At 39.6% G+C, this 16,887-nt stretch overlaps 1 protein-coding gene across 1 annotated transcript in view; it reads left to right on the forward strand.

Moving 5' to 3' along the window:
* Positions 1–16,887, forward strand: part of UCKL1 (Uridine-cytidine kinase-like 1) — a 30,200-nt gene that overhangs the window by 2,067 nt on the left and 11,246 nt on the right. The window contains exons 2-7 of the mRNA XM_051219468.1: positions 1,362–1,419; positions 5,642–5,878; positions 7,064–7,234; positions 11,943–12,014; positions 13,094–13,283; positions 13,518–13,579. Coding sequence (XP_051065659.1) covers positions 1,362–1,419; positions 5,642–5,878; positions 7,064–7,234; positions 11,943–12,014; positions 13,094–13,283; positions 13,518–13,579 — 790 coding nt within the window. The remainder of the gene's footprint in view (positions 1–1,361; positions 1,420–5,641; positions 5,879–7,063; positions 7,235–11,942; positions 12,015–13,093; positions 13,284–13,517; positions 13,580–16,887) is intronic.

The following is a 16,887-nucleotide window of genomic DNA, read 5'->3' on the forward strand; positions in this document are numbered from 1 at the left end:
ATCTATCTATCTATCTATCTATCTATCTATCTATCTATCTATCTATCTATCTATCTATCTATCTATCTATCTATCTATCTATCTATCTATCTATCTATCTATCTATCTATCTATCTATCTATCTATCTATCTATCTATCTATCTATCTATCTATCTATCTATCTATCTATCTATCTATCTATCTATCTATCTATCTATCTATCTATCTATCTATCTATCTATCTATCTATCTATCTATCTATCTATCTATCTATCTATCTATCTATCTATCTATCTATCTATCTATCTATCTAATCTATCTATCTATCTATCTATCTATCTATCTATCTATCTATCTACATATATATATATATATATATATATATATATATATATATAAGCATTCTGGAAATCTTACCTGCTTAACCAGTCGGGTTTGTTTGATGTACCATAACAACTAACTTCAAACTGAAGACTTACTAACTCTCTGCCCGAGCGTTTCCAGCTTATTTTTCTTTTCACAAGTTGCACATGTTTCCTTTGTTGGATGGGTATTCAAACACATAATCATGTTCAGGTCCTTTAGTCGTTCGGAATTTTTATAACCCTTACTACTCGACTGAACTCTCTAGATTGCTTCAGGGTTTTTAATTTGAGTCTGAAAATGATTCATAAATATATTACGCTTGAATTTATGGAAAATCAGTAGATCAATTCAAATTTTTGCGGGTCATGTGTAAAAAACGTTGAATTAGTGGTTTGACTTACCTATCATACCTGTCTGTAAAGAAATAACTTCATTCTCAGTTAAAAGCAAGGAGTCATACTTGACTTTTTCGGAATCTTTTGAGGGATAGGCTGCTTTTACCCGTACAGCCCACACAACTGTACGTAAATTATAAACGGAGTATTTCCAAGGTTTACACTTTTTATTGCGGTAACTATTCCTTACTGAGTTTTTATTTCGATCTTTCGTCTGTAAAAACAGACTACTAGTGTAAAGAAAATCCAAACCCTATTTCGATTTGAATTGAAATTTTTTCGCCTTCTAATGAGTTCACTAGATTTTCATTATCCATGTATCTAGAATCTAATGTTATTACTGGACCAACTTTAGATGCACTTATTCACCTATCCTCCTTAAACGACAGTCGAGAACTTCATTTCTCGTCAACTAACCTACCTTATGTTCTTTACCTATATGCTATGAAAATACCAATAAGGTGCTTATATTGTTATTTTGGCTAAGTCTAGTGTTGTCCAACCAGTTGAACTAGTCCAGGAAGGAATAATAGATTACATGGTTGAATTGATGGTTACCGAAATGTCTTGGATGAGTTAAAAGTACTATTTACTTATCTAACTACTTTTATCCTTTACAGCTGCTGTGATCAAGAAGTTACACACACAGATACACCGAAGATTAACAAGGGTCCAAAGGTAGAAGATTTTAATTGTTTATCTTAGAAATTCTTTTACTTTAATGCTGTCAGCTAACAGTTTTGAAAGCTTGGTGTTGGACATTCTTCTGTTCTCTAATCTCGGGTTGTGAAATGAAGACAATAATCCTATGTAATAATGATGCGCATATTTCTGTCCAAATTAGATTAGCATTTTAAAATTGAACTTAAGCATAAAAGTTTGAGGAAAATATTTGTTTAGTGTTCGTATTTAGTCAACCCAGGATCAAACGAGGGTTTCATACTGGTTAGTACTCGTCAACAGAATACACCTTCTCGTTGGGACTCACCGGCTTTTTTTGACGATAACATCGAAAATATCACTAACTTATTTCGTCCTGGGAATGATCCATCATAGAACCATGTACGTAATTCAATCTACGTGTGATAGCAACTGTTGTGATCAAAGACCAATGTGTTCACTGTGTTAGGTAATACAGTTCTGGACAACTGTACATGGTTTAGTTGTTGTAGTTACTTCTCAGCCACTAAATTAGAGCCCCCAAATGCCCTGGTATGGCTGAGAATGGGGTGGGCTCACCTCCCTCTCGAAATGCTCTCATACGACCACGCGTATACAGCCTATGCTAGGGAAGTCCAACTCACTGCCTTCTCGTGGCTCGGGTGTTGTTTACGAAAATATGAGGACGAGAAACGAATGTCGGGCGCTTCAACCAGATCCCAAACCAATGGTGCATATGAACTCCAGTATCCTGCGGGAACAAATGATGTATGAACCGATTTTCGGTCACCGGCTACCATGGGACTGCATCTCCTTACGATGCTCCACTGCCTTGTGGATCAGACTTTCAGGTCGAAGGCTCGGGGTGTGGCCCTCTAAGAAAACCACCTGCTTTGGTTTGGGCACCCGGGCAGTATCACATTGCGATTAGCTACCGCTGGTGTGGTTGTGTACAAGATTGCCGCTCCTTTTGGAGTACCTATTTGGACTCTGATCATGTCCTGGTCTGCGCCAATCTTACTCTACTTTTCAGTGGCCAACGAGGTGATCTTCACCAAAGGATTGATGCCAGCAAGTTGGTTGCAACTTCTGTTGTAACTAAGTATCGAATCGAGCTAGCTTCTAGGCTAGCTACCATTCCACCGAAAAGCATAGATGAGCATTGGTTGCAACTGTATGACGCCATGAAAATGGCGGGTAAAGCTGCTTGCGGCTTCGTGAAACGTCCCGCTTATAAGCACTGGGTTTCTTCAGGCTTCTTACAACTCATCGAAGCTCGTTGGTCTACTCCGGGTGACCGTGAGTTTGACCACAAACGAAAGATATTACGTAATGAAATCGGGCAAAGCTTGCGTAAGGATCGAGAAGCCTGGTGGTTGGAGTGTGCTAATGAGCTGGAAACAGCAGCTGCATCTGGTAAATGCCGGAAGCTCTTCCAACTCATCCGAGTCACTGGCAGTAAGAAGTCTGATGTGAGTGAAACAATCTGTGAGGATGACGGGATGCCAGTCAATAACATCCCTTGACGTCTTGGACGATGGGCAGAATTCTTCGAAGAGTAGTTCAACTGGCCTGCTGCTCCGGCAACATCGGTCAGACTGTCCTGCCCTTCATGGCCGGTGACGGCTGATCCACCAAATGAGTGGAAAGTCCGCAAGGAACTCCAACTCTTGAAGCGTAACAAATCACTGGGCCCAGATGACTTACCTCCGGCTCTTTTTAAACATGGTGGTGACTTTCTGGCTAAGGAACTGACAACGTTGTCTACAAAGGTCTGGGAACTAGAGAGTGTACCAACGTCATGGAATGAGTCGATAGTTGTCCCTATCTTTAAAAAGGGTTCACGTCGTTCCTGTAACAACTATCGAGGGATAAGTCTACTTCCGATTGCGTCCAAGCTATTGGCTTTCGTCATACTTCGTAGGTTGTTCAAAACCCGAGAAAGATTGGTTCGCAAGGAGCAGGCTGGTTTTCGCCCTGGTCGAGGATGTATTGATCATATCTTCACCCTCCGCCAAATGTTAGAACACCGTCATACTTATCAGAGGCCAACAATCGTAGTGTTTCTTGGCATCAGGGCTGCCTTCGATTCGTTGGACAGGACTGTTCTCTCTGATTGTCTATTGAAGAAGGGTGTGCCTGAGAAGTTTATTAACATCCTAAAGGCCCTATATACAAACACCTCAGGCAAAGTGAGGGCATACGACCACCTCTCTCCATTGTTCCATTCAAGTATTGGAGTTGGACAAGGTTTCCCAATCTCATCATTCCTCTCGAACTTTGCCATCGATGAAATTCTGGAAACAGCTCTGATGGATGTAAGTAATGGTAGTGTGGATTTGTTGCCTGGAGAAAGACTTTTCCACCTTGAGTATGCGGATGATATTGTCTTACTGTGCAATGATACTCGAGACATACAACCCTCACTAAGTCGGTTGGCAATTAGTGTTCGTAGGCATGGTATATGATTTGCACCTTCGAAGTGCAAAGTACTTTTACAAGACTGACAGGACCCTGAACCTGCACTCAACCTGGGTAGTAAGCAGATAAAAATAGTCGAGAAGTCCGTGTATCTAGGTAACTGTATAAGTGCTGGTGGTGGCGTGAGTGATGAGATCAATGCACGTATAGCGAAAGCCAGAGCGGCTTATGCCAATCTGGGCCACCTTTGGCGCCTTCGTGATGTTAGTCTGGCTGTAAGAGGTCGGATCTACAACGCGTCGGTGAGAGCAGTTTTGCTCTATGCTTGTGAAACCTGGCTTCTCCGAGTTCAGGATGTTAGACGACTCTCTGTGTTCGATCATCGCTGTTTCCGAAGGATTGCTGACAGCCAGTGCAACACCATGTCAGTAATGCAGAGGTTCGGCATCGTGTTCGGGCACAGAGATGATAATGCAATCGGTGTCACCATCTTGAAACGCCGACTTCGGTGGCTTGGACATGTTCTACGAATGTCGTCCCAGAGAATTCCACGTCATGCATTATTTGCCAACGCCGGGACTGGTTGGAAAACGCGGAGAGGTGGTCAGTGTATGACATGGTGTCGTGGTGTGAAAGAAAGCTGCAAAGGACTGGCTTCTGTCGATCCTTCACGACTCCCTGGTTGGGGTCCGAGAGATGGTGCTACACAGTGGCTAGAGACGTTATCAGATATGGCTCAGAATAGAAGCCAATGGCGATCCTGTTGTAGGCTTCTTTTACTTTCTTCATAAAAAGTGGTTGTATTTTCCTTAACTGAAAGAATTCTTTTGGTTGTACCTTTCCGTTTCCCCCATTATTACTATTATTATTATTGTTACACTACCTTACACTAATCTGTTCGTTATTGTTCTTTTTTTCTCTATTCGAATTCTCATTGTTTTGTGTGGCGCATATATATTTGGTGCCCTCTTGTATCAATATTTATGTGTTCAAATAAATAAATTAGAGAATAAGGAAATGAACTTTTAACTCTTGATTAAGCGTTAAAGTATAATTGCTTTAACTTTTGAGTCATAGCCATGCCATCCGGATGCGGTTTTTCCACGTATCGGCTTACATTTTCACAATCCGTATTTTTAAGAAGGGCTTTTATACATGACATGAACCTCATGGCTCCATTAAATTAATGGGCGGTACAATAAGATTCATATTATAGGAGGTTAACAAAATCACTCCCATCCGCTCCTTTTCTTCACGCAAGGTTACATCACAATCTCTAACTTCTACCCATTCACCAATATTTTTTAAGCTTCCAATCCCCTTTGTTTCACTAGTTCGTTATCTCGCTGCATGCTTCAGCTTAAACACCATATCATATCATATTATCACCATAAAACTAGGTGTCTTTTATATGTAATACGTTTCTTCATTACCACCGTATTAGTTTTCTAAAAACTCTACAGTTTCCAAAAACGTCTCAACTATTGACTTATCACATGTAGATGTTTGTTATATAGATGAAGGCCACTCGTTGTACCATATGCGTTGCTTTTGTAGACCATTAATAACGCCAGTATACACGTTTAGTTCTATTCGAAACTCGTAAAGGAAACACGTCGAATTATCTGCCGAACCTTTGTCAAAACTGAATCGACCATTTATTTTTTAATAACAGTGCTATTTGTCAGGCACCGTAAAACCCCTTATTTATTTGACAAATATTTAGTGTAACATTGCTCGTTGCTTTTAGTTATTGTTTTTAATGGCGTAATTAATCTTTGGTAGTTTGTAAGTTGGTTGTATGTAAAACATATTCCAGGTCGCTTCCGTTTCTTCTGCTTGGGGATTGCCGGAACCAGTTCTTCGCGTAGGAAATCGTACTATCTTTACGCATGGACGTCCACCTTGGTATAATGCTGAAGGACAAACTCAACAGCCTTTTGTAATCGGCATATGTGGAGGTAGTGCAAGCGGTAAAACATCTGTTGCCCGCGTAATTATTGAAAGTTTGGATGTACAGTGGGTCAGTTTAATAAGTTTGGACTCATACTACAAGGTTAGTCTAATCCTCAATTCTACATAATTCCAGTAATTAGTTAGGTTAACTTATTTAACAGGGAGTTCCTAATGAGCCATATTCTAATTGTAATGGCTGGTGATATCACTAGGTTGCCCAAACCAAAGTGATTATGGTGGGGTTCGAACCTGGGACCTTGTGTCCAGAGGTCGAACGCTCTTACCACTACGCTGCCCAAACTCACTAGATTTCTGTTTACCATAGGGATCAGAAGTTAGAATATAATTTTATTAATTGAAAATGTTTGTAGTGGGTAAACTTTTACATATTAGTGTAACAGACTAATAAAATTCAGAAAATAATGAGCAAGTTTTTAGGTTGAAAGTTTGTCTTTCACAAATCAGCAAGTTATGTTATTCTGAGGATTACATCCCAGAAATTTTGGATTGTCCAGGCTTATCGGCCTGATAAGCAAGGACTGTTTGGGTATGTTGAATTGTGTTATAGCGTTGTCCCACTCTGGTTGTTGCGGAGGCTAATTAGGTAAATTGAAGTCATCTTTCATATTATGTTACTTGTTCCAGTCAATAAAAGCTAATCATTATCTCTGATACTATATTTAAACTCGTTTTCGTTGAGTTGACGTTCTATAAAATCATATTTGACTATTTCTTTGAAAACGGGAAACAGTAATCATTGCTTTTTTATAATTTTGATAATAGCACAAAGTGGTCGATTAATAACTGTTCATGAGGTCGAATTGCTATTGTACCATACTAACAGTCAAAAAGGGTTAGTTGACTATCAGATTTAATCTTTTATAGGGACATCAATAATATATGAATGTCAACCTCTCGGAATATGTTTTTATTCCCTTGATTTCCTGTAGTTTACTAATGTAACTCATTTGCTATGTATAGATTCGTGTAGTCGGCTTTTTAGTTGTGGTTTGTAAGGTTTAGTAACACTAGTGATTAGCCCTCACTGAAGTAGACGAACCTAGGTTTTATCCCACAACCTAGTGGTTGAAAGTCAAGTACTTTAACCACCAAATTACTGTCTCAGTTTGATTTGCTTTCATATAAAATTTTACATAATATCTATCATTTTGCTTGGTGACGTACAGGTATTTGTGTGTAGAAATGAAGTACTTTTGTTTGATAAATATTTTTCCCCATTATTTGTTCTTTTTATTTTCTCTTTTCCCATGCTAATATACTCTAGGTTCTTACACCAGAGCAAAGACTTCAAGCTATTGCTTGTCATTACAATTTCGATCATCCAAGCGCTTTTGATCTTGATTTATTGGAAAATCATTTACGCAGGTTACGCGACGGTAAAACTATTGAAGTACCTGAATATGATTTTAAAACCCATTCTCGTACTTCTAAAACGGTAAATTGAATTGATGATATTTTCAAGTACAAATGTAATATTTATTTTACCTACAAGTATTTTCCTGTAGTACAGCTAACCCAAAGTGTGCGAATCTATCATTGAAGGAGGTAAAACGTTACATTTAATACCTGTTATTGGTAAAGAACAGGAAATAAGCAAATGCACATTAGAAAGGAAATTAAAACATACCGGACAGATATATTTAATGAATAAACTGTATATAATAGTTATATTCATAGAAATGTTGCTTGTTGATCGGTATTTGAGTAATAACAAGTCGCGCCAAGTTTAGGCTAATTTAGTGTAGCGAAAGTTTCGGGATGTGCAATTTGACTAGTTAATTTAATTAGTTACGGATATAACTAAAAATGAATGACGTCATTGATTATGTAGCGTTATTTTACACATGTGCCTCTACAACCAATAAAATTATTGTCGAATGAATGAATTATTCAGAGACAATGAACATGTTTTTGTCTATTGTCATTATTCTAATTGTTTGAAAACTTTTTACCTACCTAAGTACTTCAGACAGGAATGTATTAAAAATGTGAAGCGATTTTTAGACACGGTTAGAGTTTACTGTTTTCTTAGAGAAATGGATACTGTAAGTATATCCGTGTATTTTAGAATCACCTATTTAAAAGTATTTTACATCACGTTTCTGCTAATCGCGTATTGAAATGTTTGAATTTACGTAAACAAAACTTGCAATACTGATATGCTCATGTCTTCAGCTTTTTCCAATCAGAAGATCTAGTTTGTTGATGATTCAAGGTAAATGTATACAATTGATATGTATGTGTACAAAAATCGATGACAAATTGATAGCTATACACTGGAAGATCGATTGTGAATTAATTTATAGAGTCAGGAACACTATTTTTGTAACTAATTGTTTTATCTTAATAATATCTTGGTATCGAGTTTTGTTATGACTACGAAAAAACTGCTACTTGCTACTGTATACCTAAAAAAGGACAGATAGCTCTCTGTAAAAAGAAAGGCAAGACCACGCATGATGATTTATTTACACATCAACCACAAATCCTCTACAGATCCAACCACTTATTCCAAAATCTTCACCAAAATTACAACATTATATATGATCTATTTAACTGGTGAACAACCAAGTCTGAATGCATCGAACTGGAAGCATGTGGTATTAATTAACCAACAATTTAATGCATATATAAGATTTACAGTATCAACAGAATAACCCTTAATTAACAAAGATAAATTACCGAGTTACAGTTTTTTTCTTCCTGAAGTCCTACTCACTGCTTTCTCTCAGCGGTGTTGTTTACGAAAATGAGGGGATGAAAATTGAATGTCCAGCGCTTTAACCGGATTGGTGGATACGGAGGATCCACGTAGGGAAGTTGGAAAACCTTAATTCAAAAGCAATGGTACGCATGGGTTCCGGAATCCTGAGGAGATAAATGGCACATGAATCTATTGTTAACCACCAGCTACCATGAGACTGCATCTCCTTACGTTGCTCCTCTGCTTTGTGGATTAAACTTTAGGGTGTGGCCCCCTAAGAAAACCACCTGTTTCGATCTGGGCACCTAAGCAGTATTCCAGCCCACACACAAATTAAATGATAATTACTACTGGAAAAATTACTTTTGCCTTAACTCTCATTCAGACAAATCATATTCACAATCATTTAATTACATTCGTTTTCATTTTTATACTACGTCGCTTATCTACTCCCTTTATTATCATTTAGTGTATTCTTATTTTTCAACTTATACAACAGCTGGCCTATGGTAAAAACCCTGTCCTATCTAAACGATCTCGAGCCATTGACTAGTCGAATGTTGAATGCTACCACCGACTACAGATACTGGACCAGTTTTTCTGAAACCACATATACCATTCAAACTGGCTTCCTTCAACGTTCACACACTAATTCGGGTCGGACAATAGATTGGGTTGGCTTTGTCTTTAGAAAGTCTTAACATCGATGTCTGTTGTCTATCCGGGATCCGTATTCAAAACTAGTGGAGTACTACAAATTAGATCTTCATCTGTTACTTCAAAAGACTTGTTTTACGTGCGCTTATCCGAGGACCCTGTGGCATCTTTGTCTGGTTTTCCTGGCGTTGGTGTCGCACTAAGTGCTAGAGCTGAGGCAACACTAATCGACTGGGTCCTCACTAACGCGTATATAGCCTGTGCCAGGGAAGTCCAACTCACTGCCTTCTCGTGACCGGGGTGTTGTTTATGAAAATAAGAGGACGAAAAGCAAATGTCGGGCGCTTCAACCGGATCCCAAACCAATGGTGCATATGAGCTCCAGTATCCTGAGGGAACAAATGATGTATGAACCAATCGTTGGTCACCGGCTTCCACGGGACTGCATCTCTTTACGATGCTCCACTGCCTTGTGGATCAGACCTTCATGTCGAAGGCTCGGGGTGTGGCCCTCTAAGAAAACCACCTGCTTTGGTTTGGGCACTTGGGCAGTATCACAACCCTCACACATATCGAATGAGATTTGTGTAGCGCATATGTATTTGGTGCCTCCTTGTACCAATATCTATGTGTTAAAATAAAAAATCACTAACAGTTGGTTATATGCTGTTAGATTAGAAAGTTCCATGAAAGTGAGAAGAAATCGGTGTGAGAAACGATGTCTTTTCGTCATCTCCGCCTATACCCCGACAGATTGCAGCCCGAATGCAATCAAGGATGAATTTTACCACCAGTTAACTGTTCTTCTCCAGAACGTGCGTTCGACAGATATTGTAGTACTAGCTGGAGACTTGAATGCTCAGGGCGGGCGTCTAGGCACAAAAGAGAGTTGTTTAGGTGGTCGATGGGGACTTGTTGGTCGCAGGACAGATAACGGAGACCGTCTACTGAAACTGTGCACAGACAACAACCTGTTTCTGGCTAGCACTAACTTTCAGCACAGTCATCGCCGATGTGCCACCTGGCGTCCTCCCTCTTCATCTCAAGACTGGATTCAGATTGATCACATTGCGATTAGCTACCGCTGGTGTGGTTGTGTACAAGATTGCCGCTCCTTTTGGAGTACCTATTTGGACTCTGATCATGTCCTGGTCTGCGCCAATCTTACTCTACTTTTCAGTGGCCAACGAGGTGATCTTCACCAAAGGATTGATGCCAGCAAGTTGGTTGCAACTTCTGTTGTAACTAAGTATCGAATCGAGCTAGCTTCTAGGCTAGCTACCATTCCACCGAAAAGCATAGATGAGCATTGGTTGCAACTGTATGACGCCATGAAAATGGCGGGTAAAGCTGCTTGCGGCTTCGTGAAACGTCCCGCTTATAAGCACTGGGTTTCTTCAGGCTTCTTACAACTCATCGAAGCTCGTTGGTCTACTCCGGGTGACCGTGAGTTTGACCACAAACGAAAGATATTACGTAATGAAATCGGGCAAAGCTTGCGTAAGGATCGAGAAGCCTGGTGGTTGGAGTGTGCTAATGAGCTGGAAACAGCAGCTGCATCTGGTAAATGCCGGAAGCTCTTCCAACTCATCCGAGTCACTGGCAGTAAGAAGTCTGATGTGAGTGAAACAATCTGTGAGGATGACGGGATGCCAGTCAATAACATCTACCTAGGTCTTGGAATATGAGCAACGTGTGTTCGGCCACGGCGACGATAGTTCAGTTAGTGTCGCTATCTTGAAACATCGACTTTGGTGGCTTAAAGATGTCTTACGAATGTCGTTTGAAAGAATTCCACGTCGTGCATTATTTGCCGATGCTGGGAAGGGTTGGAAAAAGTGGAGATTTGGTCAGTGTATGACATGGTATCGTAGTATGAAAGAAAGCTGTACAGGACGGACCAAGACCTCTGATTGGGGTCCCAAAGATGGTGCAACACAGTGATTAGGGACGTGGCTTAGAATCGAAGCCAGTGGCTATTCAACCATAATTTTTTTACTTTCTTCATAAAAATGAACGTAACTTCTTTAACTGAAATAATTCTTTGTGGCTATATTTCTGCTAACTGAACTATTTCTATTATTATTATTGTTATTATTATTTCACTCTCACACATTAATTTCTATTCTTTGTTCTCTTTTATTATAAACACTTTACATTCTCTCTCTTTTCATCCTCGTTGTTGTTGTGTGGCGCATACGTATTTGATACCCCCTTGTATCGATGTTTATGCATTCAAATAATCATAATAATTCTTATTCCTGATACTGATGTTTATCGCTCTCAGAAACTGAAGAAGTTTGCCTCCCCTCAGTCCTTACTCAAAAAGTTTTGCTTCAAGCCAAATCCAGAAAATTGACATATGTACTCGTTAGATTACATCATGCTGCATATAGAACACAAATTTAACTCTCATTTCTTCTTTCTACTTGAAGCTCTTTATCTTTCAATTCCAATACTTTTGTTAATGCAGTTTATTGATAAGTAAAATAGTTGAGACTTATGTAGCATTAATGAAGGTAATGGTCGTTTTTCAATATCTTTCATGTTGTAGATCTGGTAAGCGGGATTCTTTCGTTTGTTGCACTTAAGGTGAACCCAATTTAAAGTATAATGAATGTAGCTTTTTTTTAACTCGACACACTTAAACACAAGTAAACACTAGTATTCTAGCAAATAGTTTACAGAATAATTCTGAAATGATCGAATTTTATCATCATATGGTAATTGACGTACATTTTACTTTTAAATTCCAATATTATTCTATCTTTGTGTTCAATAGAATACTGTCTACGGAGCTAATATTATTATCATTGAAGGAATTTTGGTATTCTATTCGCAAGCTGTGGCCAAAGTAAATTCAATCTATTTTCCAAGTTGATCTTGGTTGGTTCTTTTGCGCCTAAATTAACACCTATTCTTTTTTTTTGATACTTATAATACTATTTTGTCCTCAGATCTTGTATAGAATTATAAGATATGATCATTTAGTGCTCCTAACAGCACAAAAATGTACTTTTACATCTTTTCATTCTGATTATATTTGGTTTCATCTTACCTTCCCTATCGCCCCCAAACGCCCTGGTACGGCAGAGAGTGGTTAGAGCCAGCTCTCCCTCTCGAAATGCTCTCAAGTGGCCACATGCATACAACCACTGCCAACGAAGTCCTACTCACTGCCTTCTCGTGGCGGAGGCGTTCTTTACGAAACTGAGAGGACGAAAAGCGGAAGTCCGGCGCTTTAACCGGATTGGTGGATACGGAGGATCCACCTAGGGGAGTTGGAAAACCCTGGTTCAAAACCAATGGTGTACATGGGCTCCAGGACCCTAAAGGAAACAAATGGCGTATAAACCTATTGTTTGTCACCGGCTACCATGAGACTGCATCTCCTGACGTTGCTCCACTGCCTTGTGGATCAGACTTTCAGGTCGAAGGCTCCGGGTGTGGCCCCCTAAGAAAACCACCTACCTCGGCTTGGGGACCCGGGCATTATCCCAGCCCTCACACAGATCGAATGATTTATGTGGCGTATATCTTTTTGGTGCCTTCTTGTACCAATGTTTATGTGTTTAAATAAATAAATAATTAATTAAATAAAATACCTTCCCTATCGGAGCTAATGGATGGAGCTCGTTTCTTTTAACAAACTGAGTTATACTGATTGTAAAACTTATTTTTTAGGTCCTAAGGTATCAGAATAGTCGGTTGAGTAGTGGTATGACTAGGTTGTGAATTCCAAATCCTTGCGGTAGTAGGGTGCTCCGCACGGGCACAGGCAAGGGGGATAGACAATTTTTCATACAAATGGCACCCACCTTTAGTTCTGTCGTTTCGAGTTTATTAGTACTGTTAAGTATTTAAGTCGAATGTTTACATGATCCATTTAACTTAATAGGTCTTTTCCCTGGTATTTTTCCTACATCTCACTAGCTAATGGATTTGAAGGTATTTGTTGATACAGACGCAGATGAACGCTTATCTCGTCGTCTTCGTCGTGATATTAGTGAACGTGGTAGAGAATTGAATAGCGTACTAGAACAATATATGCGTTTTGTCAAACCTTCCTATGAACAATTTATTGCTCCAAGTATGGCTCAAGCAGATATTATTGTTCCAAGAGGTAAGTATTTTTCTGGATTTTACATTTTTGGTAAGGGATATCCTAGCCATCCATTTTTCAGTTTGAATTCGATAAAATGACTGTCAATTTTATTTTTCAAGTATCCGTCATTATGTTCATCAAAATTGTTTATGTATTTATCTTCACAAGACTGAAATCATAGTTAAAAATTAATGCTAAAGCATTTCGAGTGAATCACTTTTATTCATTACATATCATTTTTTCTAAATATAGGTGGACAAAATGTTGTCGCTCTGCAACTTATCGTTCAACACATCAATAAACGTTTAAGACAGGTAATTTCTATTATTGGAAAACATGCATATTTCTCATTTATGGTTGATGTTTTCTATTTTTGACACGGTAATGTTTCATCATATGGCAGTAATACGTAGATTCACGCTGTTGGGATAAGTTGAACGAAAAGATGTAAAGGAGAACAGTGAGTAGAATAATTTGAGCAAAACAATTCTACTGTCGAAAAGGTTGCTCAGTTACGTTAGTGGCTCTTAGTCGTGCATCATCATCTGTCTTTATTATCACATGAGTTTCATTTTGGATTTATAGAAAAGTTCCGGTAAAGACTTATGCTGTCTAAAAAGAACAGGTTCTTAAATTGTACTGGAATTCGCGTGTTCAATGTGTTGTTATGGGAGCAGTTGTAATATATAGCTCAATTGCCGAATAGTCGTTCTATATTCTTTACACGACCGGCGACCTATTTACTAAATGACAGTGACTAACGGACAACAACCAAGACCCTAACACCTTTTGGTCTCGAGATCCTTCCAATCCAGTATCCAATCAGAAAACGAGGATAGGAGGCAGACTAATTATCTTTTGTACTCTATTCAGTCATTACTCAAAATTCATCAAGTAATATATCTGAAATACCTAAGCATTACTTGCTTACGCCTGTCACTCCCCATGGAGGAGCATAGGCCGCCCACCAGCATTCTCTATCGAACACTGTTCTGAGCAACCCTTTCCAGTTGTTTCTAGTTGCTATTCATCCTTTTAATGTCTGCTTCAGATTCCCGGCACAGTGTGTTCTTTGGCCTTCCTTTTCTCTTCAGGATTCCAGGTTGGGGCTTGCCTCATGGTGCAGTTTGGTTATTTCCGCAACGTATATCCTATCCACCTCAGACTTCTTTTGCTAATTCCCTCCTCAGCTGGAACCTGGTTTGTTCTTTCCCACGGTAGGCTGTTGCTGGTCGTATCTGGCCGACGGATATTGAACATCTTGCGTAAACAACTGTTTATAAATACTTGTATCTTTTTGATGATTGTTGTAGTAGCTCTCCACGTTTCAGCCCCGTACAGTAGAACTGTCTTGATGCTCATATTGAAGAGTGTGACTTTGATATTTGTTGACAGCTGTTTTGAGTTTCGTATGCTCTTCAACTGTTGGAATGTCGTCCTTGCTCTGGCGATCCTCACCCTTACATCTGCATCCGATACTCCACGTTCATCGATGATGCTATCCAGATACGTGAGTTTTCACAATTTCCAGAGCTTTCCCACTAAGAGTGACTGGGTTAGTGTTTTTTGTGTTGTATTTGAGGATGTTGCTTTTTCCCTTGTGTATGTTGAGGCCTACTGATGCAGAGACTACCGCTGCACTAGTCGTCTTTACATGTATTTGCTCGTGTTATGGGATAGAAGGGCCAGGTCATCTGCGAAGTCGAAATCATCTAGCCACATACAGCCTATCAATTGTATTCCGTGCTTCCCCTCAGATGTTGAGGTCTTCATAATCCAGTCAGCCATCAGAAGAAAGAGAAAACACGAGAGTAGGCGGCCTTGTCTGACTCCGGTCCTCACATGGGATGCGTCTGTCAGCTGTCCTCCATGCACAACTTTGGACTGTAGTCCATCGTATGAATTCCGGATGGTGTCTACGATCTTATCAGGTACTCTATAGTGTCGAGGAAGTTCCCATAATGTTCTCCTATCCACACTGTCAAATACTTTCTCATAATCAAGAAAGTTGATGTATAGTGACGAGTTCTATTCAAGTGATTGTTCAACGATGATCCGTAATGTAGCGATTTGGTCTGTGTACGATCGGTCCTTACGGAGTCCAGCCTGTTGATTCTGAAGTGGAGTGTCCACTGAATCTTCCGTTTGGTCCAACAACACAGTTAAAAGGTTTTCTTTGTGCTGATAGTAGTGTGATGCCTCTTATGTTCTCACATTTACTCAGATCTCCTTCCTTTGGTATATTGATGAGGTAGCTTCTTTCCAGTCAGTCGACACTTGTTCTTCCTCCCAAATCTTTTAAATAGAACGTTGAGCATGTTTACAGTTACCTCTGTCTGACTTCAGTGCTTCGGCTGGCGTATTGTCTGGTCTTATCACTCTCCCAATTTTCAGCTGACGGCCACGCAGGTCTCCTCGATTCTTGATGTCGCGTGCCGTTTTGATGTCCGGCAGATTCAGTGTAGCTGGTCCATTCAAGAGTTCTTCAAAGTGCTCTACCTACTTCCTCCTTTATTCTTGAATCTTAGTGATTGGTTTGCCTCCTTTTTTCTTGGCTGGTCATTCTGGTTCCCCATACCTTCTTAGCAGTTTCTTCATTGTATTATATAGTTGTCCTAGATTTCCTTCTCTTGCAGCTCTTTCCACTATCGCTGCTAGGTCTTCTACAAATCTCTGCTTGTCAGCTCTAATACTCCTATTCACTTGCTTGTTTGCTTCAGTGTATTTGGTATGTGCCTTGACTTTTTCTGTTCTTGTTCGACTGTTGTTAATTGCTGTCTTCTCGCCCACCCTTTCTTGAATCCTGTCCAGGGTTGCAATGGAGATCCATTCATTATGATGATGCTTGTTACATGCCAGAACCTCCAGACACGTTGAAGTTAGTGCTTCTTTGATCCCTTTCTAGTTATCCTCTACAGTAGTTTCTTCTTTGAGTAGATTTTTTAGGGTTTGGAACCTGTTGACAGTCATCTTGAATTCGTTGAGTTTGTCAGTATCTCGAAGAAAGGCTGTGTTTAACTTTTGTAATGCTGCTTCTCCAATTTGCCAGTGTTTCTTTAGCTTCACTTTGATACACGCCATTATCAGGTAGTAGTTTGAAACTATGTCAGCTCCTCTCTTTGTTCTCGCGTCTTCCATTGTCCTTCCAAATCTTTTGTTGAAGAAATTTCGATCAATCTGGTTCTCTAAAGTGTTCCCCAATGAGACCCATCTGACTTTGTTTGTACATTTGTGGGGGAATATTGAGCTACTGATAACTTTTTCTGAAGACACACAGATTTGCAAATTTCTCATCATTCTCGTTCCTTTCTCCTAGTCCATGTCGTCCCACGATATCTTCATATCCGGTGTTGTCCATTCCGACTTTGGCGTTTAGGTCTGCCGTCAGGACGTTCACGACCTTTTCTGGACATTTCGCTATGATCGATTACAGTCCCGAGTAGAACTGATCTTTATCGTCTTCGTTGCTATCATTGATTGGTACATAACACTGGATAACATTCACTGTAATTCCATCCTTCCTTGTTTTGAATGATGCTTTGATAATCCCGGGTCTATGAGATTCCCATCGTACAAGTGCTTTACGTGCTTATTTAGACAGCATCACAGCAACTCCGCCTTT

The sequence above is a fragment of the Schistosoma haematobium genome, chromosome 6, assembly GCF_000699445.3.
Source record: "Schistosoma haematobium chromosome 6, whole genome shotgun sequence".
NCBI classification, from domain to species: Eukaryota; Metazoa; Platyhelminthes; class Trematoda; order Strigeidida; family Schistosomatidae; genus Schistosoma; species Schistosoma haematobium.